The 12,545-nt window shown below is 39.8% G+C and overlaps 1 protein-coding gene across 2 annotated transcripts in view; it reads right to left on the bottom strand.

Moving 5' to 3' along the window:
* Positions 1-382: 382 nt before the first annotated feature.
* The window catches only part of MAP2K4 (mitogen-activated protein kinase kinase 4), a 120,642-nt gene continuing 108,479 nt past the window's right edge, over positions 383-12,545 (bottom strand). For both annotated transcript variants that reach the window (XM_062216498.1, XM_062216499.1), the window contains 2 exons: positions 4,690-4,735; positions 383-2,933 (listed from right to left, as the gene is read on the bottom strand). In XM_062216498.1, the coding sequence (XP_062072482.1) occupies positions 2,820-2,933; positions 4,690-4,735 (160 nt within the window). In that variant the 3' untranslated portion in view covers positions 383-2,819. The remainder of the gene's footprint in view (positions 2,934-4,689; positions 4,736-12,545) is intronic.

Genomic DNA, 12,545 nt, shown 5'->3' with positions numbered 1-12,545 from the left:
CAGAGAGGATGCCTGGCAACCACACCTGGCTTCTTACAAGTTGGACCTTTCCATTACGACACAGATGGAAGAGCTGTTGTCCCTTCCTTTAGCAATGAGTTAGTGGCAGATAAAGACACTCAGCACAGGAACAAACTTGAAGACACCGCGGCACACTTGCTCACACAGGAAGCAACACGGTGCTTCCCAGGTGCATCTCTGGTTTCACAAAGGACAAGCAAAGGGCACAGAGCAACCATGGGAGGGGAGAACACGGCAGAAGCCATGAGCACTTCCAGAAGGGGATAGTTCCTCCCAGTGGGAAATGCACAGATAATTTAATGCAATTTACTTCAGTTTCCCCTCTCAGGGTCTGACTTCAGAAAATCAAATTACAAAGTCATCATCACATCCTAGATTTATTACAACTGACCTGCAGGCAAAAGGATAGAACTATTACATAAACACTTTGATTCCATGTATATATCTTAAATAGAGGAGGAATTCAAACAAGAATACAGGATAAAATATTCCAAAGCTCAAAGAAGCAGTTATGTTACTGAGCTCCATTTTTACAGACAAATAAGGCAATATCCCTGCACATTAGCTTTTTGATAATTTTTATACATTTTTCTATGGTACAAGAGAAAAATAACCAGAGCTCACAATGTACAGTTCTTACACTATTTTCACAGTTTGTGAACACTATACACCCTTTTGTTTTAATAAAGATACATTGTAATAAATTCCTTGCCCTTAAGTTTATAGTTTATAATAATCTATGATTAATACACTAAAATTGCCTTTTTATGTGGTCATCCACACAATAAAACGGTCAGATTAGCTCCTGGACAGTCAGAATTGCTTTAATCTCCATTTGCATAATGGCAAAGTGACCCTAGGCTGAGCCAGACGGGAAGTTGACAGCAGAGAAACCAATTCCTCTTGGGTCCCTGGGAGCAATGGAGGGTGATGGCTTGGTGCGGTCGAAGGAAGACATATAGCAACGCCTCCTTTCAGAACACTGGGACATCTAAGGTTTGGGACACCGTCGGGGAAGAGATAAGGAAATTAGGCAAGTGGACCTAAGAGAGAAATCTTTTTAATTCTGCAGTTTTACAGGGATGTAACTTTTAAACAGCACCATTCTCCCTTTGTTGTTGTATAGTAGGTATGACCGTCACTCTGGGAGGAGACACAGCAATACCTGCCACGATTTGGTTCTGGAATGGCATGATCTGCATCTCAGAGCTCTGCTGCTCTATATTCCAGTGTGCTTGAACCACTCACAGTGCTGCCCAACTGCTAGATAAAGCCCAAGGCTCCATGCCAGGGAGGCCTGTGCAAAACCAAACGAGACACTGGCTCACGGGTAAGTGAAGATGCACACGTGATACATTTAAATGGCCCCCTCTAATTACGCGGGATTTTTTGTTTCGCGAAATTCCAATTCTCAGAAGTGATAATGAACTACTAGAGATTGCAGCAGGTAAAAAGACTGCCATTTCAGATCCCCATCTCTGGCCTCATCACCTACCACATCAGCCAGGCCCCACTGTTCTCAGCCTTTTAAACACTAGAGCATAAGAGAGATCCGGCGGCTCAACTTCCTTGGTCAGAGACATCCCTGGTAATCAGAAAGGTTTTTGATATAGAAAAAAAAAAAAAAAAAGCCTAAATATTTTGGATTAAGCAAAAGTCACACAGCGGCAACAGGCCACAGGAAAGGGGAAAGATATCCAGAAACTAAATACCTGGGCCAGTGATGGCAAGAAGCAAACAACTGAGATTTGGTCTTTTGCTGCCTATAAGAACTTTTTATCTATTCAATCAAGGCACATTGCTACTAGCTCCTTCTCCCTGTTAGTGAGTTATGATGGCTAAAGTAACAGGTTGGGGACCAAGGGGAAACACACATAGCTGCTACAAGTTGTTCCGGATACAGTATTAGAATTAAAACATTTGTAAACTTTGCCCTCTGTACTTTTTTCTTCTTTCAGTCCTGGTGGTTTGTGGCAGGTGAAACATCAAGTTGGCAGCACACCAAATTCTGAGAGTGAAAAATTCTTAGGATCAGCACCTTCTTTGACAAGTGGCAGACTCCTGAGTCTTCCCAATGAAAAGCAGAAGGACTGGTAAAGGAGAAAAGAACACATTCTGTCCTGTCTCAATATTTTAATGTTCACCTCTTTGAATGCAACATGGTTTTTGGTAAAGATAAATTCATTCTAATTTAACATGATATTTCGAACAGGAAATTTGGCTGAGCACATCGATCCCCAAACATCGACTGTGTAAAGCAACAGAATATCAAATCAGTAAATCTATTGCACTTGGTGAAGAAGGTAAACTCCTCCTTTGTCTCCCAGCTCCAGAAGGCAATGTGTCTCATTGGCTGTGCAAGTTCTTCTCACTCAAGCCCGAGTCTCTACGTTCAGACTTAGTACATCCATCACCACGTCCTTCCAGGATTTGGAAGTCTGATCAAACAACATTCCAGTAGCTGCGTCTCCAGGTTTCGAGTCTAGAAATGAATTTAAGGTGTGATCTAATCACAGTCAACAACTTGATCGTACGGACTTCCACATTTCATGAACATGTTCATCACGAAAGAGCAGGATGAGGTCTCTCTGACCAGCACTAACACTGTGTGATCAATCAGGTATTACAGGGATGCACGTTCTAGGTGACAGGAGTATACAGACATGATGGAAACGAACACCAATCTTATTGCACATGGTGTCTGGGCGAGCAATAAAAACACTGTGATACGGGATGAAAATTCTTTACGTCTTGCTTCCTCTCAGCCCTTTTTCCTAGAGTCTGATGTAGCAGCGATATCAATCGACATACATGGGAGAGCTGGGAGTAGCTGGCATTTGATCCAGGATTTTACAAACATAGCATGCGACCTCAACGGTACGTTCCTCATACATCAAAATAAAGGGATGTTTCTGTAAGAAAATTGAAAAGGGAAGAAGGAAAGAAAAACATCAAGGGTATGTATTAAAGCCCAAACTGAACTTCTCCCAATTTCTACACAGCACACAGTCTAACTGCAGACTCCCAACCACATGTGGCTGTAGACAACTGTAGCTCCACCAGTCCGGAGCCTTCGTTCCGTGCAGGTGAGTTAGTGGGTGTGACAGTTTGGAGGTGCCACCCTGGCGGTGAGGTCTGAGCTTCTCTGTGGACCGGGGAGAGTGTGTTGAGGCAGGCGGCAGTGTTGTTTGTTCCTCAGCACAAAACACAAGTGGAGCCTCTACCATACCATCTGAGAGCCAAGAAGGACTACATGAATACCACTCGCTGTTCCACTAGCGGCACAGGCAAAAATCCCAATCCTCAGTGTAGCCCAGTGGCAGTGCAAAGACGAACAGAAACTTGTCCCATGAGCTTGGGCCCTGGGCCCAGACCCACTTCACTAACCCACCTTCTCATACTCCACTTTTATCAACATTTTTCCCTCACAACTTCTCTAAATACAATGACTCAGTATCTTTACAATCATTGCTGAGATGACTGTAAATTTCATCTAACATCTTTGCAGAAGCTAAATGTGAAAAATAAATAGGTCTTTTTTAAAAATAGCCCTACATTATCAGATCACAGTACCTCCTTCCCTGCATTGCCACACCCAGCAGACTGTGACTGAGAACTTTCATAAAAACGCAAAGTAGCCATATGATGTAGATTTGCTTGTGAGTTTTTGATAAAAGCAGAGTAAGTACAATAAGTATATCTCTCACAAACTTTTTCTTATGGATATGTTACATATACATACAGTACACAGTGAAAAATGGCTCCATAAAGTGAAAGCTAGAATTCCTGGGGGTAATTTTTTTTAAGTTCTTACTTATCTATTTATTTATTTGAAAGTCAGAGTTAGAGAGAGGGGAAGCATAGAGAGGTCTTCCATCCACTGGTTCACCCCCAAAATGGCCACAACGGCCAGGGCTGGGCCAGGCTAAAGCCAGGAGCTTCTTCCGGGTCTCCCACATGGGTGCAGGGGTCCAAGGACTTGGGCTTCCTCCACTACTTCACCAGGCCATTAGCAGGGAGCTGTAACAAAAGTGGAGCAGCTGGGATTCAAACTGGCAACCATATGGAATGCCAGCTCTGTAGGCAGTGGCTTTACCTGCTGTGCCACAACACCATTCTCTAATTTCTATACATTAAGACCAAAATTTTCCATGAGAAATTAGTAAATCCAGAGGAAAAATATAACCACAAATTTTCTTTCCTTATGCCTTTATCTAAAAACATTACAGATCACAGATGGGCATTGTGGCACGCCAGGTTAAACCACCACTTGGGATGCCCATGTTCCAATGGAGCTCTAGGTTAGAGCCCCAGCTACTCCCTTCCTATCCAACTCCTGGCTAATGTTTTCCTGGGAGACAGCAGATGATGGTTCAAGTAGTTGAGTCTCTGCCACCCATGTGAGAGAACTGGATGGAGTTCCAGGCTCCCTGCTTCCGCCTGGTCCAACCCCAGGCTATTGTAGGCATTTGGGGAGGGAATAAGTGGAAGGTCTCTCTCTCTCTCTGCCTTTCAAATAAACAAGTTTTTGAAAAGTTAAAACATTCAAGAAAACAGTAAAGTCAGGGTGATTATCTGTGACAGAGAGTGCACTGCTTGCTTAGTGAATCAGCATGCTAACAGGATTTAGGGGAGAGCCTGGATCTAAAATTCCCAGTTCACACTCACCAGAAGTTCTTTATACTTTGGCCTTTTGGATTCATCCTTCGTAAGGCTAAAATAACATTAAAGCAATGTTAATAAAATGGAGGTATATTTATTGTACTGTTTTATTTCACACACAAAATACTACATAGATCAAATAGCTTTTTCCTTGAGATCCAAAGTAATAAACAAAGCAAATTACCTGCTAAACATAGCAAAGTATATACACAAAATTAGGTGATCTATAATCTAAGGATTTATCTTTAGGCTATCAGTATAGGATCAATAATAGAAAATCAGATGAAAGTTAACTGCTGAGAACTGATGACACTGTGGTACAGCCACACTGAATACTTGATAAATCAGGGGTGGAGACGGCTGGCCCTGCCAAGGCAAGCACAGGAGGGACTCAAAATTCAATAAATATGTTATCAGGCTAGTTTTTAAGTTGATAATTTTGTATGGTTCACCGATCATGTTGTTATAATTAGCCAAATGGTCTTCTGTAAAAAAAAAAAAAAAAATTCTGTACCCCTGAGGATATGAATGCACGTATAAGTATAAAATTGTATATTTATACATTTATGCTTTTCTAAATGTGTGCATCTCCATCCATCCATCCATCCATCCATCCACCCATCACCCAAGAGGAACCAGCAATTCAGTAATCCTGAAAGGTAAACTACACATGAATTTTATTAATTTATCATTAAGCGTTTAAAACTTTTGTATTCTGTATTTCAATGATATCTACTTGGGTCCAAAAGTCTGAAACACTACAACTTCACTAAGGATTGTATCAATATATAAAGCTTCTGCTCTGTTGATATTTTCTCCTCAAATTCTCCCTCATCTAATTAAAGTTGTCAGAAGTATTTCCATTTAGTTTGTATTTACTCCATCTATATTGACCCATATTTTAATCACGACTCTCCTCAAACTTAAATTCATTTCTTACTATCAAAAGTTAATACTGACAACATAGTTTACCTCTTTTTCTAAACTTACTGCTCTGTCATCTCCCATTCCTTTCGTAGTGGATGCTGCGAAGTGCTACACGGACTCCCTCTTCAAGAATGATGGACTTACTTTTCCAATCTGAGGAACACTGCCAGCAGACAACCCTCTTGTTGCTGCCTATTCAAGAATACCTCATCAGAAGAAAACTGCCTTATCTTCCCCACAATGGCTTGTCTTTCATGACTGATCCACAAGAGGTTATAAATAGAAGACTGTCATTACAAGTTGGGTTATCCCGATGGGCCATTCCACTTTTACCTTCCCATGGAGTCAGCTGAAACTCTCACAAAGACTGCACTGCAGCCCAACTTCCTCTGCCCAATGCTGCTTCCTTCCTTTGGCTAAGCTGCTGATCCCCAAATCCCTAACATCCAATTCTTACACACTCATTTCTGTCTCAAAAGCTTGACTTCTGGGACCATGTTGGGACACACGTCTTCTGGACCAACTTTTCTTCTTGATCGAGGATCTTCTGTGAAAACTGTCTAGAAATGGTGAGCTCCCAGTTTTCCTAGTCCTGAAATGTCTGTATTTCTCCCTAACTTTGAATGCTGTTTGAATGCCTGAGTACAAGACTTCAGGGGTAGGCTGACAAGTGTTTCCCTGCAGCACTCAGGAGCTGACTCCACTTTTTACTGGCAATTATGTTGCTGGGAACACGATTTCTGTCAGTCTAATGATCAGTCCTTGGCAGCTAACCTATCCTCTCTTCCTGATGACTTCTATGTTTGTCATTGTTCTGCCATTTTTGCACCAGTGCATTTAGGCAGCGATTTGTCCTTCACTACCCGGAATGGGACAAGCTTTATTTTCACTGTGATAGCCTATCCCGGATCAATTCTCAGATGTTTCCATGACTACCTCAAATACTGCTTCTCTTCTTTCAGAGCTGCCTTCATATTTCCATTACATTCTTCTCTACTTTTCATGATCCCTAATTCTTAGCTGCTTTTCATATTTTTTAATCTGTTTCATGCTGGGGAAATTCCTCAGTTTCTTTTTCATTTCCTTAATTCTTGTTTTAAAAAGTTTAATACACATAAAAATTGTACATATTTATGGGGTACCACGTGATGTTTTGACACATGGATACATTGTAAATGTCCAATCTGAGTAAATATATCTATCTCCTCAAATATTTCACATGCTGTTATGGTGAAAACATCCAAAATCCTATCTGCTAGTATTTTAAAAGAGAAGTATGCAGTACATTATCTGTAGTCATTCTACTATGCAAGAGAACCCCTGAACTTATCACTCCTATCTAGCTACAAGTCTGTACCTATTAATCAGGTTCTCCCAACCTCTCCCTCCCCAGACTATGGTAGCTACCATTACACTTCTATGAGGTCACCATCCTTCTTGAGATTCCACATTTGAGTTAAGATGGCTTATTTCACTTATCATAATGAACTCCAGCAGTTCCATCTATGTTGTTACAAATGACAAGATTTCATCCTTTTTTAAAGGCTGACTAGCATTCAATTGTGTGTAGGTATCATACATTTTATCCATTCATCAGTGAACGGACAAATAGGTGGTTTCCACTTGACTACTATGAATTCATTTTTCTAATTCTGTCTTCTAATTATATCTAGTTTAGAGTACATCAAGTCTGTTGTGCCTTTTATAGCAATAGCTATGTTTTTTAATTTCCATGACTTCAATTTAAATAGTTCTCATATCTGACTGATTCATTTCTGCTTTATTTCTTCCTTGGTTTTAACGGAACTTACACTTTTATAAGTTTATTATAACTTACAAAGCATCCTAAATATACTTATTTTCTGTTACAGTGTATTTCAGTATTCCATAATTTACCTCAACTTAAAGTAAATTCAGGTTCTGTTTTATTGGGTGCTTTTGTTAGCATCTGACTTTATATATCTTGGAATTTTGGTCTAACAACTCACTCTGAAAGAATGTGCCTACTTTCCATGTATACTCATTTGTTCAAGAAATATCTGAGTGCCTACAAAGCACAACCTGAGCCTGAAGCTAGAGATACATCATGCAGAGTAATTTCACAGCTTCGTCTTCTTTTCAGATACCAGTTTAGAACAAGATCCTATAATAAACCCTTCAAGTTCCAGTCCTGTACTGACATTGAACTATTACAGATACAGTCCCATAGTCTTGCATCAGGTATCTATATTCTTGCCATGTTGCAGTCACAGCTTATTTAGGCTGTGGCCCAGGCAGCAACTGATACCAATAGTTTCTCCTTTCTCCTACACTTACTCCTGCTGGCCCCCTGTGAAAAAGAGCACTTGCAGAACTCGGATTCTACAGGAAGTAAGGTCCCAGCTGTTGCTGCCTACTTTTATACAAGGAATACACCAAGCCTGTAGCTTCAGACCTACATAAAACTTAATGAGCATTTCTATTGCATGTTTCACCCACACAGATTGCTTTCTTTATAAAACTCCCATGTCTTTTTGGTTTTTTGTTTTTCTATTTCATCCAGTAGAGCAGAAAATGATGTCACCATATAAACCCATGAGGCTGAGGGAAAATCTGAAACCAAATTACTATCAACACTGATATTTCTGAATTATTGCTAACAGAAGTAATCTGCTATCAATAATATAACCCCAATTAGTTAGACTATCAAATAAGGTAGCCACTAGCCAAATTAACTCTAATTAGATAAAATACTTCCTCAGTCACATTGGCCACATTTCAAAGCTAGTAGCTGTATCATTGGACATAGCAGACTACAGAAAATTCATCTCAAAAAGTTCTACTAGGAGGCCAGTGCCGTGGCTCAACAGGCTAATCCTCCACCTAGCGGCGCAGGCACACCGGGTTCTAGTCCCATTTGAGGCGCCGGATTCTGTCCCGGTTGCCCCTCTTCCAGGCCAGCTCTCTGCTGTGGCCCGGGAGTGTGGCCCGGCCGCAGCGGCCATTGGAGGGTGAACCAACGGCAAAGGAAGACCTTTCTCTCTGTCTCTCTCACTGTCCACTCTGCCTGTCAAAAAAAAAAAAAAAGGGTTCTACTAGGAGAGGTTCAGATCTGCCTTCCAGTTCACTAATCTCTCTTCAATTGTATTTAATGTAAAACCAGCTATTTAGTGTTTTAATCTATGCTTTTCAATTCTAGAATTTCTATTGGGCTCTTTACGTTTTATGTTTATATCTCCAAGATGCATCTCTTTAATTAAATAAAAAAATTTTTTGTTTCTGATCATTCTAATATTTGAAGTTTGTTAAAGATCTATTTCTGTTACCAGTTGTTTCTTGTTTCTACTAGTTCTCATTCCCTTTTGTTAAGTGTTGAGTTTTCTGTGTACTACTCATATTCCGTTTAGCTTTGTCTTGGGCATCTGCTGGAGCCCATCAACTACAGGGAGTAGGAAGTCTCTCTCCAACCAAAGGCTTAAAATTAAGTTTTAAAATTAAATTATCTTCTAAAGAATTTCTATCACATACTTATTATAAATTCAGATAGAAAAGCCATGTTAGGAATACAGTTTTTAAGTTTGCTTTGGCATTCCCTTACCTTCCATAATTTCAGATTTCATTTAATTTGAGAACTCTATGGATTCCTTAATTTTGTACCACTTGATACACTTTTTTTAAAAAACATTTATTTATTTATTTGACAGAGTTAGAGAGAGATACGGAGGTCTTCCATTCTTTTGACTCCTCAAAATGGCCACAACAGCTGCAGCTGAGCCAGGTTCAAGCCAGGAGCCTGGAACTCCATCCAGGTCTCCCCCATGGGTGGCAGAGGCCCAAGTATTTGGGTAATCTTCTGCTATTTTCCAAGGTGCATTAGTGGGAGCAGAATTGGAAGTGGAGCAGCTGGGGACTCCAATCAATGCTCATATGGGATGCTGGCATCACAGGTGATGGCTTAAACTGCTGCACCACAATGTTGGCCAACCTTAATACATTTTTAAAAGGAATTTCAAAATGTTACCTTACCTAGGTGTGGCTTTCTGCCTCTCCCCCTTTTTTTAGTTAATTTGGTCTGGCATCTTAATCTCACTCAAGTTTTTCTTCAAATACAGGAGATCCTTTTCTGATTATTATCAGTTACATAAAATTTCCTGGATTTTCCTTCTACATCTTTCATCATCTACCTCATATTAACTTTTTTATCCCTTTCTTCTGGAAGATGCACTGAAGGACATTGCCTACTTCACAGATTTGGTTAACCCCCAACACACAATCAAACACATACCACCATTTTTCAATTCAAAAACTGTATTTCCTATTTGAAACATTTCTTAAATTCAAAGCATTCCTTCATTGCATATGTTTTCACTGACAATTTTACAAGGGCATATTTTGTTCAGATTTCTAGTTCTGGTACAATTCTCTGATCTGCTTACTTCTGCCAGTGATTCTTCTTTACCTCTTCTAAAAGGGCTTCAGAGTTCATAACATATCCCAAGTTGATCCAGGGTTTAGATTGAGGAGATTGTGCGAGGCAGGTGCATCACAACAGCATCATTACCTTGTCCAGGGATTTACTTTCTGAGTTTGTTATAGCAGCTCATACTTCAATCATATATTTCCACATGTTATGTACAAGACTTCCAGTAGCCTCACATCCTCACCAATACCTGGTACGGTCAGTCACTTTAAAGTGTTCTGGTGACTGTAATGGTATCTCATTGCAGTTGTGATTTGCATCTCTCTGATGACTAATAATGCTTAGTGAACACCCTTTAATATGTTTATTGATCTTTCAAATATCATCTTTTACAATATCTTTCAAGTATTTTACCATGTTGCATTGTTATTTTCGTATCAATGAATGTTTTATAAGTATTCTTTACATATTCTGTAGAAGAGTCCTTTATCAAACATCTTTATGAGAAATACCTTATACTGCATGGTTTAGCATTTCATACATGACTGTCTTTTAATCAGCAAAAGTTTTCAATTTTAGTGAAATCCAATTTTGCCAGTCTTTTCTCTTGTACTTAGCTTCTTTCTGTATGCTTTTTGAGAAGTCTTTTTGCAAAGGCAATGAAACTATTCTCCCATGTTAGCCTCCAGTCACTTCTACATTATATAACTGAAGAAAATCAGTTTGGCAGAGAGACAGCTCATTCAAGGGGAGTAATGAGAAATGTGGCTACAGCAACAAGCCAAATCAGATCACAATGAGGTTTGCAAAGTCATGTTAATGTACACAGTTTTCAGGTCAGGAAGAAGCCTCCAGGACAGTGCTTTCCAAACGTTTTTGCAATAAGCACCCTCCCTACTAGGAAGGGCTATGAATGACTGTGTGATCCAAGATTTCTGTCTCCACAAAATCAGTTTTCAACTGTTTGGGGCTAATACCACTCCAGTTAGAACACATGGTTTAGATGGTTTTAAATAGAGAATATAATCATGTGTGCAACACACACATACACAATACTAAAATAGAGAATGGTTTGGAACAAGGCAATCCTGGAATATAAGAAACTACTTAGAAATCTGAATGATCCTACAATGTCCAAGACAAATACAGTGGCAGGGAAAATGACAAATGTAAAGCACTAATAAAAGCAGATGACGAAAATAGACCTAAATGATTTGGAATGAGATGGAAATATAAACCTACTCAGGGAAAACAAAAGGGACACTGATGTCCATAACCATGAGAAATGAAATTCAAAAATCAACAAGAGTTACAATATATAAAACAAAGCTAATCAAGAACTCTAGGAATTAAAAGAAAGCAACACCCATGGAAGGTTCACAGGTGATTATTCAGATATTATGCTTTATGACTTACATATATTCTTTAAGCAGATATTTCATAAAAACAGAATATATAAAATGATCACATTTGTGGAATTATATAACTTATATACAGTATGCAAATTAGCAAAAAACAAATTGTTCTTAGAAGAAAGCAGCTAATTTGAGTCATCTCTGTAGCCTTCTTCGACCTAGAAAATTTTGAGGTATTCTACTCCCCCACAAGAGTAGAAATTAGTCAGAGAAGATGATAGGGGCTTGAAAGCTAAAGTCAACCATATACTTTCTAATTATTCAAAGAGGAGATAATGTTAGACCCTGAAATATGAGTCATATAAGCTTATAAAGAGAAGAAATAAATAGCATTCTTGGCAGGAAAAAAATAAGAAACAAAAAAAGCATTTTCAAGAATGAATAAAATACTCCAGCTTTTTTTTTTTTAAGATTTTTTTTTTATTTATTTGAAAGACTGAGTTATAGACAGAGAAACAGAAACAGAGAGAGAAAGAGAGAGAGACAGAGAGAGAGAGAGAGAGAGCAGTCTTCCGTCTCCTGGTTCATTCCCCAAATGGCCGGAATGGCTGGGACTGGGCCAGGCCAAAGCCAGGAGCCAGAAATTTCTTCCAGATCTCCCACATGGGTGCAGCGGCTCAAGTAATTGAGCCATCCTCTGCTACTTATCGAGGTGCATTAGCAGGGAGCTGAATAGAAAGTGTAGCAGTCAGGACGGGAACCAGAGCCCATATGGGATGCCTGCATTGCAGGCAGCAGTCCAATATTCCACGCCACAACACCAACCCTAATTCTCTGTGTTTTTTTTGTTCATAAATATCTTTTTAAAAAATACTGAATAAATGGAAAAATTACAAAAAACAGCAAATGACAAGGCCAACTTTGTGGCACAGTGGGGTTAAGCTGCCACCTGCTATGCTGGCATCCCATGTAAGCACCAGTTCAAGTCCCAGCTGCTCCACTTCCAATCCAGCTCCCTGCTAATGCAGGGAAAGCAGCGGAAGATGGCCCAAGTGCTTGGGCCCCTGCACCCACATGGGACACTGGGATACAGCAATCGGCTCCTCACTTGGGCCTGGCCCAGCCTTGGCCACTGTGACCTTTTAGGGAGTAAACAGTGGATGGAAGCTCTCTCTGACTCT

This window comes from Lepus europaeus, chromosome 18, assembly GCF_033115175.1.
Source record: "Lepus europaeus isolate LE1 chromosome 18, mLepTim1.pri, whole genome shotgun sequence".
NCBI classification, from domain to species: Eukaryota; Metazoa; Chordata; class Mammalia; order Lagomorpha; family Leporidae; genus Lepus; species Lepus europaeus.
The sequence above is the reverse complement of the archived record's forward strand: the minus strand, read 5'-3'. Positions and strand labels throughout refer to the sequence as shown.